Genomic DNA, 17,074 nt, shown 5'->3' with positions numbered 1-17,074 from the left:
GGGCTATAGACTATAGTGTTAGGCATGTTTTGAATTGGGGTTAAGAAATTCCAATAGGAGATTTGTGGGCTGACGATGTTTAGAAACTGTATTATTGCATGCTAATGTTATGAGGAATTTGCACTTACAATTAAGGAACACACACCCTATATGAGAAATTTCTTGGAAAGTTCTATGCTTGGGTTCAAAAAAAAAAAAAAAATCCACATTATCTTTCTCTCTCTTTCATTTTTGCAATCTTAAGATGATTAAATGTGCAACATTAGGGTATTCTTTTCAAATGGGTTTATCTATTTTCTTTCATAGACTTTGTTACAAACTGATTTGACTTTTGTCTCTTGAAGGTCTCAAGGAAAATTGATATGTTCCAATTTCTTTTATTTTTCACTGTCAATATCTATCTACATGTTCAATTTCTTAAATAGTTTACTTCCTTCATGTTCCTAAGTGACAAGGTCAATGATCTTACTTTATTGAATTTTAGATCCTCTTTCTTCATTAATTTACATCACCATCTAAAATCTTGCTTGTATTGACATTAATTGTAATTCCAGTCGGATCTAAGGCATGACATAAAAGAGAATAGTCATAATTGTAGTCTTTGGAGCTAATTTTAGTAGTCACTGTCAATATGCCACATTTGTGAGAAGATATATTCATTACTATCAGTAGATTAGTTCTTTGTGGAACAAATTCAAGGTGTCTATTATTGTTGGCATGTAATGATAATTTGTTAATGAGTAAGATAAATACAATCTGACTAGCATAGAGCATAGCAGCAAATTGGGGTTTAAGAATCCAAACAAGAGAATACCTTTCTCAAAAAATCTTAGAATTGTATATAGTCCATCATAGCAATCTATGGTAATATGTAACATTAGAAAGATATTTTCATTCTGTTTCCTACTATGTTGTGTCACCCAATTGTCCCAACTCAAGCTGATCAAAAAAAAAAAAAAAATGTCCGAACTCAAGATGTCTCATTGTTGAAATGTGTGATTAGATTAGTTGGTCAAGTCCCAATAAGTTGGGCAGACTTGTTTCATAAAATCAAAAAACAATGTTATGTCAAGGCATTGTACTCTGTTATGGATGTAACTTACCAAAGGTTGATCCCATGATCTATCATTACGAATTTCTATAATTTTTATCAGGTTACTCTAGGAATATGCCTGGATATAAAATATGTCAAGCATAATGAGTGAATAGCACATTTAGTATGTTTGTAATTAGCAACTCTCTGGCTTTAACGCAAAGAATGAACATATTCATGTTTGTACAACTCTGTAAAGTTAGGCTTGGCTACACATGCTACTGCAATTTTGGTTGAAGAAATTTCTAGTGAAACATGAACATTCATCAATAGCAACATGAACAATTTCACACCTAATGTCAAAGGCACAAGTAAAATAGTTCTTAGGCATCATTGATAATCTTTCTCACAGCATGGAACAAACACATCAATGCAAAGAATCATGTAGATCATCCATATTTTTATAGGGGCAATAAATACATACACATGTTGATAAGTTACAGAGGCCATAATTTTGAAGTTAATGGTTTTCGTTTGTTGGAGCTAAAGCCACCATTCAAAAAGAAAATTTTTAATTGATACAAGTGGTTACAAGTGAAATCACCCATAAAATTCCATCCTAAGCTACAAGAGACTAGACCACAATGACATTCACTAGCAAAAGGATACAAAAATGCAACGATGAGATGAAAATTCTAGAACATGAAGAAGTGTAGCCTTAATATGTGAGAAGATTATGGGCCACTAATTCATTCATTCATGAAGAAGTGCTTGTGAAAAAAAAAACTTGACGATGTTGTTTAAACTCATGTTTATTATCTCTTTTAGAGGAAATGGAGCTAGTGTCCTTCGAATTGTTCCCTATGCAGCATTACATTTCATCATGAAATATGAGCAGTATCGCATTTGGATCTTGAACAATTACTCTGCCTTGGGAACCAAAGGACTTTAAGGATTATATGAACAATTACTCTGCCTAAATTAAAAAATGACTTTAACAACCAAAGGAGCTCAAGGATTATAGTGTAATGAATGGTTCGGTTGGATGGGCATAGTTGAACGAATTTAAATTTATAGGATACAGATTTTGATTAGTTTATTTATGAGTGGATGCAAATTAACAATCTGAAGAATATGTGTAAATATCTCTCGAGTAGTTATTTTTGCATTGTGTGCCTACTTGCCAATGTGGGTGTGTGTTTTCTAGAATAATACTTCTTGCACCTAAATTGTAATGATGCAATAAATCAACATAGAAACTTATTTGTGTAAATATCAGAGAAACCATGGAGCCATGTTGTTCATTGTAATAAAAAATTTACTGGCTACTAGTTTTTAAAATTTAATATTAATGATATATTGTAAATTTTGTGGAATAAGATTTTGTTGCCTTTATTTACTTTTGTAGCTGTGGCAACTTTTATTTTCCGTATTTTTTTTTTATGGCTCAATTACTTGTTGACTTCGCCACTAAAGTAACTTTAGTCTGTTCTTTATCCTATGTTTTAAGTAATGAATTCAAGTTTATTAACCATTCAGGTAGCCATGCTAGCACATACATAAATTTGCAATTGAAGCAATTCTGAATGATGCAATTACAATAAATATTTTAGATTCCTCTTCTCTTGTCTAGTTTGATAGTTGAAATGCATTCAAATTTCTTTGTTTTTGTGTTTATGGAAATATTCAATTTCTTCTTTCTTTATAGGCTTCAGAAGATGCTAAGAAATTGGTTAACCAAGAGCGGTCCTTTGCTTGTGCGGAAATTGAGAGTGCTAGAGCAGTGGTGCAAAGATTTGGTGAGGCTCTTGAGGAAGAAGAAATAATTTCCCAGACCTCAGGAAAGCAGGTGCTCACTGAGTTGTTTGATTTATATGCACAAGTATACATGTGTGTATGCATGTCTAAGAAGTCACATTAGTGCATATGTATTTTTTTTAATGCTGTGAAAGAAAACTGGTGCTTGTTTTTAAGGCTAAGGGCTTGTCCAAGCCTAGCTTGAAGAGTTGAGGTATCTTCCAAAGCCTGTTCTGATCACGACCCCAAGCCCAAATTGGTTGCCTAAGCCCAACTCAAGATTAACTCAAAGACCTTGGGTTAGTCCTGGGCTATCCTTTGACAAATAAACTCCAAAATTTTAATTTATTGAGGTTTCTATGATTTTCTTACTTAAAAGCTTTGGAACCCTGATTGTTAAAAGCTTTGAAACCCTGATTGTTTCAATTGTTTTTGGTTATGGTCTAATCTTCATTGCTAACAAAACTTGTATATGCCAAAACCATGTGCTTGTGGTCACAGGAAATAGGTGCAATTGATCTAATTACACTGTAGAAGTGTTGGTTCAAAATGTGTTGAAGTCATTACCCCCGACTGATACGCACACATGTAAGAATGCATGCATGCTCTACACGTCCACGTGCACAAACACCAGATTTGTTACTTTATGAAATCTAAAATGACTATAATTAAACATATTTTATATTGACATGAATGACAATCAATGAACTAGTCACGATATCAATAGTAGGAGTTTTAGTTGAATCTATGTGTGTTTTAGTTGAATCTAGTCCATCATAGCAATCTATGGTAATTGTATATAGTCCTTCTCTTATGTCACGTTCTCTCTCCTATGTCATACATATACCTATATATCCTTCATTTTTAACTTAATTGCATTTTTTTCATATACATATATATATAGTTGTCAAATCAAGAATCGTATTGTGAATCAAGAATCGTTAAGATTCAATAGAAACTGTAAAACATATTGTTAAACAAATGTATATATGAAAAAGAATGAAATAAATTGATTTTGACATATTTTATAAAATAACTCTTGTATAAAGATATAATTACACCATCCAATTGGGAGGGCATTAACTTCATGTCAAGAGATGTATGCCAAATCTTACCAACCATAATATAATCTCTCTTGACATTCAAAAAATGGACCTAGAAACCTTATATAGAGTGTAATATGAAGAAAGAATTAAATGAAATCGTTTATTTTTTAACCAAAACACTTAAGCAATAGATAATCCATGTATGTTTGTTACTTTAACCTTAAGCATCTTTAGAAGATGTATTATGACATTTGTTGGAGAAAAAAATTGAGAAAAAATTACAAGATCATGTTGGGTTTGACGGGATCTAATTGAATACTATTTAAATAGTCTCTAATTACCAAAATAATGACAAATGATGCACAAGTATTACTTGTTTTCATATTAAACACTTTTCAAAGTTGTATTATGTCATTTTCACTATAAAAAAGGGTTAGAACCTGTCAGACACAATAGTTTTAAGAATTGTATGAATCATAAAAGTGAATCAAATCGCGAATCGATTATGAATCGTCCGATTCACCATAATTTCTATCCCAAAAACATATTCACCCAAAAGAATGAGAAAATGCTGTGGAAGGTTGTGCCTTTGGCTGTTTTTTGGTCCACATGGAAACATAGAAATGACTTTGTCCTTAATGGCTCTCAGCCTAACTTGGAAGCATTATGTGAAACTGTCAAAGCAAGAATAGCTTTGTGGGTTAAATCCTCCCCAGCCAAAGTGGTGTTCTCTGTGAATGATGTAGTTTTCAATTTGCCTCAGGTTCAATATTGTATTAGGTAGGGGAGTTGAGAACAGTCCTGTTTGTGATCTGTGAGCTGCTGTGTTTTTGTGATCTGCCTTTTTTTTTGGACTCATTGATTTGGAGCTTTTCTGTACTGCTGTGTTGTGTGGGTGCAGCAGTGGTGGTGTCACGGGCTGAGTGGGGCTGATTAATTTTGTTCTGTTGTGCTGTCAGTGGCTGATTAAATTTGTTCTGCTGTGATCTTATTGTGATCTGTTTTGTTCTAATATGCTGTGATTGTGGCTTGTGGTACATCCAGTTGTGTAAAACTGTCCCTTGAATAAAGCAGGTATATCGATCAGGTTTCATTGGCTGCACAACTAGGTTTCATTGTCTGTGAGTTTTCCATTAGGTTTCCACTTTTATTCTCAGAGACATCAGGTATTGTTTGGTAGGTAGAAGGTTGCAAAGTCTGGATAGGTGATAATAGGTAGAGCCAAAGACCAATCTATTGGCCTACAAAGGTAGAAGGCTGAACTGATATATGGTCTTGAGGCTATCTGTTTTTGTGCTTTATGAAGAAGGCTGAACTGATAATAGATCACCTATCCTATTGCTGCTGCTTTTAATCCAGATTCTGTTTGGAAGCAGTTAGCTGCAAGTTTTGGTGATTGTTTAACAGGATGGGGGGCTTATCTGATTTACTGGTGTTTTCTTCGGTCTCTTTGGTCAATTTTGCCTCAGGTTTGGTGTGGCCTTGTCTGGTTTGATCTGGGTTGCTTCTTGGCTGCTTAGGCTGTGGTCTGTTGGTCTGCTAAGTTGGTCTACTTTGTTCCGTTTTTTTGGTGGCTGTTTTTTGAATTGGCTTGTCTATCTATCTGTGTTGATCTCTGTTTGATCTGTTGGTTTGCCAAGAATCCTATTATTTGACTTGGTGGCTGTTTTGGCTGTTTGGGGTCTGCTGTGTATGCTGCTATATACAGGCCTGAAGAGTTGCTGTAAATTTGGCTGTTCTGCTCTGGTCTAGTTCTGTCTGTGGCAGTTCTGGTCTGTGCAGCTTCTATAGGATGATAAAATGGTGGTGATAAAATGGTGTTTGGGGTCTGCTGTAGTGTTAGCCTGATGGAAACTCAATGGTTTGGAGTTGTGTATGCTATGTTGTATTGTTGTGGTATTGCTGATTGACTTGTATTCCTATCTGTGCTAATTCTGCTTCTGAGGTATTCTGAGGCTTGAGCTTGATCTAATTTGTATTGCTGCTAGGCTACTGATAAAAGGAGCAATTACTCTATGCTGGAGATGGGCTACTGTTATAAGGAGTAACTACTGTTATAAGGGCTACTTGTATTCCTATTTGTGATTTGTTGTTGTTGAAGTTTGATGTGCACGTATATCTTCAATATGATCATTCTTTTAGATTTGTCTCTGTTTTTAAGTTCTTGTTAGTGGTATATATATATATATGTCATCTAGATATGTTTTTATCTGTTTATATCTATCTATTGTAGATTGAATATATATATATTTTTTAGCTTGGTTCTCTCTTCAACCGTGCTTCTGGATTGATGCAATAACGTGAACAGTTTCAGCCTTGACAGGCCGAGAAATCCTCCTCAAGATGAAGGTACACGTTTCAAATTCACAAATACACATGTAAATTCTTTTCAAATTGATGGGAATTAAGGCAACATGTATGAATTATTCATTCATTGCTGTATCAATTTACCTTTGTTTTGTTTCTTGTTCGCACGATCCACTTCTTTTGCAATTTATCTCAAGTTTTTGCCAATGTTTAATATTCTTATTTTATTAGTGGATTGCTGATTTAGGGATCGGTACAGATCTTCATCTTATCAAGAGCTTAGAGATTCGCTTATTACCTACCTATATATATGCCTGTCTATAAACTAAAATGAAATGTGATTTCCAATTCGTTTACTTTCTAGGACCTGGTTAGGAGAGTTCGGCATTTGTGGGCTGTAATCCGGATCCATGTTGATAATTGAAAACGTTCAATGTATTAAACCCATTAGGTATATTATCTCAACAAAAAATCCGGATATGGATAGCTATTTGTTCAGATCATATTTTCAAATATAATTTTCGACATAAATACGATTTGATCACATGGTTACTAATATCCAATCAACATGGCTTTTTGTAGGGATAATGTACCCAACGAATTCTACACATTGAACGGCTTGGATTATCAACATGGGTCCGGATTAAGACCCACGAATGTCGAACTCTCCTCTCCTACTATACTTTTAGGCTGTGTTTAGATGCATCATGGTTTACAATAACCGCATCAGTATTAGCCATACAATCATATATCAGACTGATATTAGGTGATATATTGATTTTAGTGGAATGTGTATTGAATTTAGTAAAAAAGTGTTACATGTTCTTTTCCATTTTTTTTAATTCACTTGTTAGGAAGACCCTATTGTATATATGGGAAGTCTAAAATCTTGATATGTACTCATATTTAAAATCCTCATTTGGATCCTAGATTTGGAGAGGGAAAAGAGAAAGAGAAGGAAATTGTGAATGAAATATGAGTTATTTTTTTTTCTTTTTCTTCTCACATTCACTTCCCTTCTATTTTTCCTCCCCAAATCTAATCTCATAGCATCCTCCAGTGGGCTATTTCTAAAATGAGCAAGTCTGAAGTATCAAATGAAGGAATGCAGTGGCTGGTCAGCGTTGCAATTGGTGAAATTGAGGAACACTAGTTTAAGGTTTTAGCTTTGGTGCTCTTGGATAAATTACACAGTAAAACATAGAACAAATAGAAATTATGCTGTTGGATATATGTCTGATCTCATCATTTGGGGCTTCTAATTTTGAGTGTGCATTTACTGGTTTGTTCAGTTATAATGTAACTATTTTAGGCAAATTTTCATCAAGTTTTTCTTTCATGGGCAATGGTTGCTTGCTTATCTTTTGAAGGAAAAAGTTGGGTTGGGTTCATCTGCTGACACTGGAAAGGGAAAGAGTAAGATGTCAAAGCACGTAACACATGGTTATCATTTGGTTAAGGGAAAATCCAGTCACCCAATGGAAGATTATGTTGTTGCTGAATTCAAGCAAGTTGAGGAGCATGAGCTTGGTCTGTTTGCAATATTTGATGGTCATTTGAGCCATGACATTCCTGATTGTCTACAGTCTCATTTGTTTGTTAATAGTTTGAATGAGGTACTACATGCTAGCTGTACATTACCACGTGTTTATTGGATTTATGTATCTGATCTGTCTGATAGCCTTTAATGAAGTAAATCTTTTGCACGTAATGTTAGAGCAGAACATCAACTGAAGTCCTGAAGGTTTGTTTTCCAACTAATCTGTCACTCGAAATTCTGGACATAGAACTACTTCACACAAATGGATCATCTCCCTTGCCCGTTTTGATTTTCTTTTGTATCATTCTTATTTTGATAGTTAACTAGTATTGGTAGTTGATAAGATGGTTGAAATTATTCTCACCCTCTTTTTCTGTTGCTGCATGTAGCCTGATTTCTGGACTGAAACAGAGGATGCAGTCCGGAGAGCTTATCGTACAACTGATACTTCTATTTTGGACAAATCAATAGAGTTGGGTAAAGGGGGTTCAACTGCAGTTACAACAATCTTAATTGATTGTCAGAAGCTGGTGGTAGCTAATGTTGGAGATTCAAGGGCTGTCGCCTGCAAGGATGGTGTGGCCAAACAGTTGTCAGTTGATCGTGAGCCTAGCAAGGAAAGGACATATATCGAGGACAGAGGTGGTTTTGTATCAAATTTTCCAGGTAACTAGACTTATGTGATGGACTGTCATAAAAAAATAATAATAAGTGTCAACTTATTCTAGTTGATTTGTTTTTTTATTCTTTTGTTTTTACTTTTTAAGCTTATCTTTTTTGTTTGATTAGCATTTTGGTGTTTTCCATGGTTTTGAAGGGAAATTTTTTTTTAAAGGACTTTTCGTTTATATGATGTCCAAGGGGGAAAGGCAGACTATGTTGGCTTTGAATGATGAAAATGTAAATTATTCTTGGTACTTATCAAAGGTTTATTGTAAATGGTACTTAGAGTAAAGTAACCACTTCTACATGTTCCTTTGCTTTGATAATAAGCTTTTTGCATAATGATAATGTTAATTTTAACATGTTTCGTCCGCTAGCTAACCTTGACGTCAAGATTAGATCATCTTATGATTACATCATTGTGTTAAATTCAGGTGACATTCCACGAGTTGATGGACAGTTGGCTGTAGCAAGAGCATTTGGTGACAAAAGCTTGAAGAAACACCTCAGTTCGGAACCAGATGTGTCTTTGGAGATTGTAGATGAAGATACAGAGTTTGTCATCTTAGCAAGTGATGGCATATGGAAGGTTGGTTCTTCTGCTCCTTTGCATTTACCAATATCTATGGTTCATAACCTCATCTTTTCATTTTAATCCGCCTCTCTCCTTTTAAATTTTGTTCTCTGATTATAGCTTTTGTTGTCTTCTCTCCTTTTCATATGACTTTGCAATTCAATATGAGAATGAATTATTCTCAGAGTACAATACATGATTTGCTTGGACTAGCAAATTTTTAGATATTAATAATACCAATGTTTTTGTACCCAAAAAAAAAAAAAACTAGATTTTAGTATGCCTCTTGCTTGTTGGATGCATATGGTTTACTTTATAAATTGCTTAAAGCATTAAACATAAATGGAGAGAAGTTATTGGAAATATAATGGAGGTTGCAAAAGTGTATAGAAAAGAATGACTATTGACTACTGCTTTCCAATTGGCCGTTTTTGCACTAATTGCTATTTCATCAATCTTACTGATTAATGTGCCCGTTGTATTTGTTTAGAGTTATTTTGTTTGGGTGAATAATTTGCTTAGAGTTATTATTTGAATCCTAAGATAGAAGCATCCAAATCTGAGGATTAGAACATTTAATTATCCAGTTTAAAAAATCTTCTATGTACAAATCAGAAAATATGGCACTAGCTTACGCTACTGCCATAGATCAGTACTTCGCAAAATTTTTGGATTTCGGAAGTTTGAATATATGGCATGTCTAGAATGACTTTTGGCGAGGCATAGTTTCGAGTTTCAACAGTTTGTATATTACAATTTTTTTCTCCAAAGCTTTTTCCCTGTAATGTATGCTCTGAACAGGCTGAACTTTTCGTATCAGGTAATGACAAATCAGGAGGCAGTGGAGTGCATTAGGAACATAAAGGATGCTAAAGCAGCTGCTAAGCACCTTGTTGATAGCAAATATTAGTAGTTTTATTTGTTGATAGCTGCGCATGGATAACAAATAGTTATGTTTCAAATTATTATGCTATATGGATGTGACTTGTGAATTGAAAACTTAGAATAGTTGTATTGTGTCGAATGTTAATGAATTATGTATTGTGTCGAATGTTAATGATTCAGTTAATTTGAATGATGCTTTAAAATTATAGGTTTATTATGGATTGATTGAATTATAACATCATTACAGGTGTATTGTTTTCCTGCTTTGGCGACCAATTTATTAGTCGCGACATTCAAAATAATTTTTTTTCGCAAAAAATGACAATTGCCGACCAAGAGTTTTGGTCGCAAAAAATACATGTATTGCCGACCAAAACAGCTCTTGGTCGTGGAATCTCACTTTTGCCGACCAAAAGTTTTGGTCGCGAAAAGACACAAATGGCGACTAATTTTTTTGGTCGCGAAATGTGATAATTAGCGACCAAAAAATTTGGTCGCGAAATGTAATAATTGGCGACCAAACTTTTTGGTCGCGAAATGTGACAATTGACGACTAAGAAATTTGGTCGGGAAAATATCACTTTTCGCGACCAAAGTGTTTTGGCGACAAAATAAATTAGTCGCAGTAATTAAATATTTAGCGACCAAAAATTTAGTCGGCAAATCCAACTTTTGCCGACCAACTAAAATTTTGATCGCGAATTACTTTTGCCGACCCTCAATTGGCGACCAAAGTAGCGAAAAAAAAAATTGGTTGCGGATAACTTTTGCCGACCAAAAATGGGCTTTTAGCAACCAATTTTTTGGTCAGCAAAAGTGTTAATTCTTGTAGTGCCCCTCTAGCGATTTGAGGTTAGTATCAATTTGTAAATGAAATAGAGTATTGTTCTAAAAATATTGAATAATTTTTCCTCCTTTAGTGATCGAAGGAGCTAGATTTCTATCTTCTCCGGGAATGATAAGAGGTTAATAGGAATAAAAGGTTGCTCAACTTTCACCGGCTCAAGACAATAGCGTAAATCGGTAGTTAAATATTTTTAAGTTTTGTTACATCTCCCCATTTCGTTACCTTTAATTACACCTTTAATGAAGTAGGAAATAATTTTGAAAAGAGAGAGTAGAGCTTGAAAAAAATTGATTAGTTAATATTATTTATTATCTCATTAGAGGTGCAATATTGGGAGTAATAAAATGGGGGCATAGGACATTTCTCCAGATTTTTTAAGATCTCATATTAAATATTGAAAAATGATTCATCTCTGCACAATTTTTTTCCCCTGAAATTCTCCCAAATGATGTGACCAAAAAAATTTGAAAACTTACTTGATTCACATTTAAATATTCCTTTGAAACTTTCCTTACATACATTCTATCTTACCATTTCATTAGGGGGATTGTGTGAAAAAGAAATTGTGTAGATTAGGGGTGATCGCGGATCGGGTTTGGTCGGGTAGTATCACATCCGCCATCCTTCTAAAATTAAACGGATTGAAAAAAATCAATTTGCATCCGTCCATTGGTTTGGCGGATGCGGATTGAGCGGACCGTGCGGGTTGGCCGATGGATGTGATCAATTTGGCTGTTTGGACTTTACAAATTTTGAGCTTTTTTTTAATTATAATTCATTACTTTTACAATATGAAAAAAATAGTAATCTGAAAAAATATGTATTATTTGTCTGTAATAGGCCATGGCACCGCACATGTATATTTTTAAAGGAGACTTACGTGTAGGTCCTAATAGATTGACTTATTGTTCAATAGGTCATATGGAATTAATGACGTTTTTTATCAAATACTATTAAAAAAGGTCACTAATTGTTAATTTGGAGCTACTATTTGAAAATTGTCATAAAAAATGTCACTAGTTATAAGTTTTAGTGATAGTTTAAACAAATTGTCACAAAAAAATCATTAATTTTCAACTTTAAGCGATAGTTTGAAAATTTTGTCACAGAAAAACCTCACTAATTGTAAGTTTTGGCTACAAGTTATAAAAATCGTGACAAAAGAAAGTCAGTAATTGTCTATTTTTAGCAACATGCAAAAAATTGTCATAAAAAAAATTATTTTTAACTACAATTTTATTAGGATTTATTTTCAATAAAACTTGATGGAAATTAAATCCAACTATTAGAACCTATTAGTAGTTCACCCTATTTTTTTTAAGATATTTTTTTCCGTTTTAATAAAAATATATATTTTATTATTTATATTCTATGTTGTTACTTGTTAGTATTTTTTTTTTTTTTTTCCAATTTCATGTACAAGCAAATCAGATTCATGCATGTGTAGAATGGTTGATCCGCCATCTGAACCGTATTCACAAATTTTAAAATATATCATATGCATCCGTCCAAAATCAATCGAATTGGATTAGTTTGATTAGATTGGGTGGGTTCATAATCACCCCTAGTGTGAATATAGCATTGCTATTAATATTTTATTTCATTGAATTTTTCGAAAATTAAGGTAATAGGTTTTATTTTTTATTTTTTTTTAGATCATATTACACAAATAGTCCCTATAATTTGGAATTCGTGTCACTTTAGTTCCTGACTTTTCAATTGTGACACATTTGACCATGAATTTTGAATCTTGTTCCAAATAAGGACAATTAAAGATATCATTAGATTTTTCAAGGGTAAAATCGTCAATTTGATAAAATATAAACTAATTTGACAAAAATAAATGTCAAACAAATATTTTTGAATTTTTGAAAATTATTTCTATCCACTAAAAATAAAATTATGTAAAATCGATAAATCTTTTAAACATTTATTTATTTTTTAACCAAATTAATTTTTATTATGTGTTTGGATGATGATTATGTAAAATTAATTTTAAAAAATTAATAATGTAATTTTTATTAATTTTTATCAATTTTACATAATTTTATCGTTGGTGGATAAAAATAATTTTTAAAAAATTAAAAATATTTTTTTGATATTTATTTTTATCAAATTAGTTTATATTTTATTAAATTGACGATTTTGCCCTTGAAATTAAACAATGGTGTCTTCAATTGTCTTTATTTGGAATAAGATTCAAAATTCAGGATCAAATATGTCACAATTGAAAAGTTAAGGATCAAAGTGACACGAGTCCCAAACTATAAGAACTATTTATGTAATTTGCCTTTTTTTTTATTTTTATTTTGAGATAATAGATGATGGACAACAGACAGTCCATAGTTTTTCTAGAAAAATAAAGTCAGAAAGAGCTTTGGTTTCCAAATAGCTTCTTCTTCTTCTTCGTCTTCTTCTTTTTCTTTTTCTTTTTTTTTTTCAATTTACTCTAGATAGCTTGTTTGTTTGGATGCTGCTTTAAACCATCTGGGGGAAAAAAAAAAATCAATTTAAATAAATTGTTGTGAGCTTATAATATGAATAAGTAAATAGCCTTTGATGAAAATTTTTGAGTAATTTTCTTTTCTTTTCTTTTTTTTTTTAAATATATCATCTGCATCCGTCCAGAATCAATCGAATTGGATTAGTTTGGTCAGATTGGGCAGGTTCATAATCACCCCTAGTGTGAATATAACATTGCTGTTAATATTTTATTTCATTGAATTTTTCAAAAATTAAGGTAATAGGTTTTATTTTTTATTATTTTTATTTTGAGATTGAGAGGGAGGTTTACAACCTAATATTGAGCCAAGCTGGTTTGGGCCAGAGGCAAGTCCTTGCTTGGCCAAACGTTGGGTGCGTTTTGGACCGAGGACTCAGTCTAGTCTAGTTGGGCCAACTTCGGATTGCCAATCCGGAGGGGATGTGAACTCTACAGGGTTGGACGGGATTAGCCCTCTCAACATCAGGATGGACTGAGCAAGAGTTCGGTCATGACTAAGGAGCTCGGTTGAGGCACGATGTGGAATTGTCAATGAACCGGACAAGAAGCTCGGTCGGAAGGTGTTGACATGGCCCTGCGCCAAGCGTAGCTTAGTGTAGAGTACTACGTGGCGCCGCGGGACTGTAGGAAGGAGATTCCGTTGTCCGTACGCGTCCATACTGTTTGGCGGTTTCTTTAGGTGGTGTTTAGCTGTATTGGCGCTGACACGTAGGGAAACGTGAGAGGAGAGCAGACCACGGTCGGACAGGAGGCAAACCGTAGCCGCGGTGCAGACCGCAGCAACTGAGGTAAAGGTCCCCGCACCGACCGAGCTGATTACCCTCGTGATGCCGCGGCAGATGCGAAGAACAAGTTGAACACTCGAACAAGCATCACCACGGTTTCCAAGATCCCAATCTACCGCATCCTTAGCGAAATCCACGACGAGATGTACGTTCGGTTTCGGGCTAAGTTGGGCGACGCACAGAGGGGCTTCAATCCGCGGTATCGTTGCACCTTTCATGGGGAGCGAGGGCACCATACCGAGGATTGTCTGCCTCTGAAACAACATTTGGAGGAGTCAGTGGCCACCGATCACTTGGACCGTTACATTGACGGAGGCGTCAAGGCCATGCCCCATGCTCCGGCTAAGCCAAATGGTTTGGCCGTCCTAGAAGCACCCCCACAAGGTGTGATCAACGTGATCTACGGTATCATCAAGCCAGTGTGTATATGCGAGCTCGGACGGATGATCAAAAAAGCAGAGCATATGAGGGAAGTCCTTTCTGTCCAGCCTGCGGTCAAAAAGGGAAAAACCGAGGTGACATATGTACTCAGCTTTTCAAGCCGGGATCTTGAACGAATTCAAACGCCGCACAATGACACGTTGGTGGTCACCACGTTAGACGCATTCTGATCGACCAGGGTAGCTCGGTTGAAACAATGTACTACGACGCCTTCAAGCTACTCAAGCCAAGTGACAAAGACATGGCCCCAGTAACCTCGCAATTGGTTAGCTTCAACTCACAACCGGAGTGGCCCATGGGAAAGATCATCTTGCCTGTCAAAACAGGGTCCGTGGTCAAGCAGGTGGAGTTCTGGGTGTTGAAGGTGCCTTCCACGTATAATCTGATCTTAAGCAGAGGATAGTTTCATGCCATGCGAGCGGTGGCTTCGACCTACCACCAAGTTATGAGGTTCCCCTCTGCTACGGAGGTGATTGAAGAGATTTGGGGCGATCAGGTCACAGCCAAATAGTGTTTCATGGCCGTGAATGAGAGCCGAGCAGCCAAAGGCTTCGTGCAAATGATCGAAGGACCGGAAGATAAAGTGTCTTGGATGATGTGGGCACCAGAGCAGAGGAAAAGGCTGTTGAAGACTTGGTAGAGGTACGGATCAACGAAGATAATTATGAGAAGTTCTTTCTATTGGGATCAAACCTGATTGCCCAAGAACGGCTAGAGATGGTGGAGTTCTTGGTGGCGAATATCGAAGTGTTTGCATGGACGCCTTACGACATGCCTGGTATCGATCCAAACTTTATTTGCCACCAACTCAACGTCTTTCCAGATGCCTGACCTGTCATTCAAAGAATACAGAGATCAACGCTTTATCACGCCGAGGTAGTGGCAGAAGAGGTCAAAAACTTATTTGAAGCGAGGGCAATCCAGGAAGTGCATTGCCCCTGGTGTGTTTTCAAAACGGTCGTGGTACCAAAAAAGAATGGAAAATGGCGAGTCTACGTCGATTACAAGACGGTCAACTGAGCTTACCCCAAGGACAGTTTTCCCTTGCCCAGAATCAACCAACTGGTGGACTCGACGACCGGGCATAACCGACTCAGTTTCTTGGATGCTTATCGTGATTATTATCAAATCGCAATGTATGAACCAGACAGGGAGGTTACCTCTTTCACAATGCCGAGGGGGTTATTCTACTACTGGGTTATGTCTTTCGGGTTAAAAAACGCCAGGGTGACCTTTCAAAGAATGGTCACGAAGATGTTCGCTCCCTTGCTTAGCCGAACAATGGAGGCCTATATCGATAACATGGTCGTAAAGAGCAAACATGAGGCCGACCACCTGTCTGACTTGGCGGAAATGTTCGACATTCTTAAACAACACCAGTTGCATTTGAATGCGTCGAAGTGTGCCTTCGGCGTGGGGTCGGGAAAATTCTTGGGCTTTCTGGTTACCAACCGTGGCATCGAGGCAGACCTTTCCTAAATCAAGGCCATACAAGAACTGAAGCAACCCAACTCGACAAAGGGCGTGCAACATCTTGCCGGGTGTAGACACCCCATTTTTGACCGTCCTCAAGACTTGGACGTCACCGTTTGAACACTCGGTGATCATCCATGTTTGTGTTCGTTTGGAGTTCCCGGAGGTCTCGGCTACGCGCCTTGCCTCAGGATCTCCGAACTCGACTGTTTAGTGTCTGGTTTTGCACCAAACACTTGCATTTTGCCTTGGAAGGGCAGGGAATGCCTTGTGAGGCATCCCCACACTCCACCGGCCATGGCCAAAGGCCACCGGCTGGTTTTTTCTGCCACCGGCAATGTATATTGCCGGTCGGCACTCCCTTTGGCCAAAATGGCATCTTTGGCCGGTCGACTACTGTGCATCTGCTTTTGCAGATATTTTAAGACAGCTGTCTTGCATTTGGCTCCCCTCCATACACGTGTATGGAGGGATCTCCCTCTTTAGAAGCTTGTCTTGTAAGCTTTACAAGGCAAAAAGGCTCTATAAGAGAGGGTCTTCTCTCTTGTTGCAAAGGTTAGACACTTGAGATATTTTAGAGAGTCTAGACAACCATTTTTAGGGTTTTGAGTTCTAGGGTTAGAAACCATACACTTTCTATCTCTATATCTCCCTCTTGTGTGTGTTAAATTGTGTTTGTGTCTTACTATTGCACATAAACACATAGTGTTTCACCTTCACTTAGCTAGTGAGGTTTTAAGAGGTTGGTTTTGAAGTTTTGGAGCTGTTTTCAACCTAGAAGGAGCTGTTGGAGCACCATTGTTGAAGGGGTCTTCAAGGGTAAGAAACTAGCCCATTTATTCCCCGTTTTTGCATTGTATTTTTACCTGTCTTAAAATCGTTTTTGAGTTTAGTGTATAATACAAAAAAGTTCTGTTTTTTAGCCCTCTTGATTGTTTATTAAGAGTGTTTTGTGGTTTGAGGGTGTTTGACCCCTCTTAGGCCTTGAAAGGCCTCATTTTGTGCTATTTTGTGCAAGTTTCGAGACTTTGGTGTTTGGGCCTCTTCCCCACTGAAATCTTGAGGGATTTCAGTGGTGAAGATGGTGCCTTGAAGTCTCCAAAAGGGGAGGGCCACCCCCTCCCCTTGTTGTCCTTGAAATGGACCATTTTTGGCCTCTTGAGGGAGCATCTAGCTAAGC

At 36.2% G+C, this 17,074-nt stretch overlaps 1 protein-coding gene across 1 annotated transcript; it reads left to right on the top strand.

Moving 5' to 3' along the window:
• Positions 1 to 6,114: 6,114 nt before the first annotated feature.
• Positions 6,115 to 9,925, top strand: LOC114280779 (putative protein phosphatase 2C 39). The gene is made up of 5 exons (XM_082899209.1): positions 6,115 to 6,225; positions 7,554 to 7,799; positions 8,113 to 8,389; positions 8,821 to 8,975; positions 9,781 to 9,925. The coding sequence occupies exons 1-5, from the start codon at positions 6,220 to 6,222 to the stop codon at positions 9,868 to 9,870; spliced, it is 774 nt and encodes a 257-aa protein (XP_082755335.1). The 5' UTR covers positions 6,115 to 6,219; the 3' UTR covers positions 9,871 to 9,925.
• Positions 9,926 to 17,074: the final 7,149 nt, after the last annotated feature.

The sequence above is a fragment of the Camellia sinensis genome, chromosome 12 (assembly GCF_055761805.1).
Source record: "Camellia sinensis isolate YWXY chromosome 12, ASM5576180v1, whole genome shotgun sequence".
Taxonomy (NCBI): domain Eukaryota; kingdom Viridiplantae; phylum Streptophyta; class Magnoliopsida; order Ericales; family Theaceae; genus Camellia; species Camellia sinensis.
The sequence above is the reverse complement of the archived record's forward strand: the minus strand, read 5'-3'. Positions and strand labels throughout refer to the sequence as shown.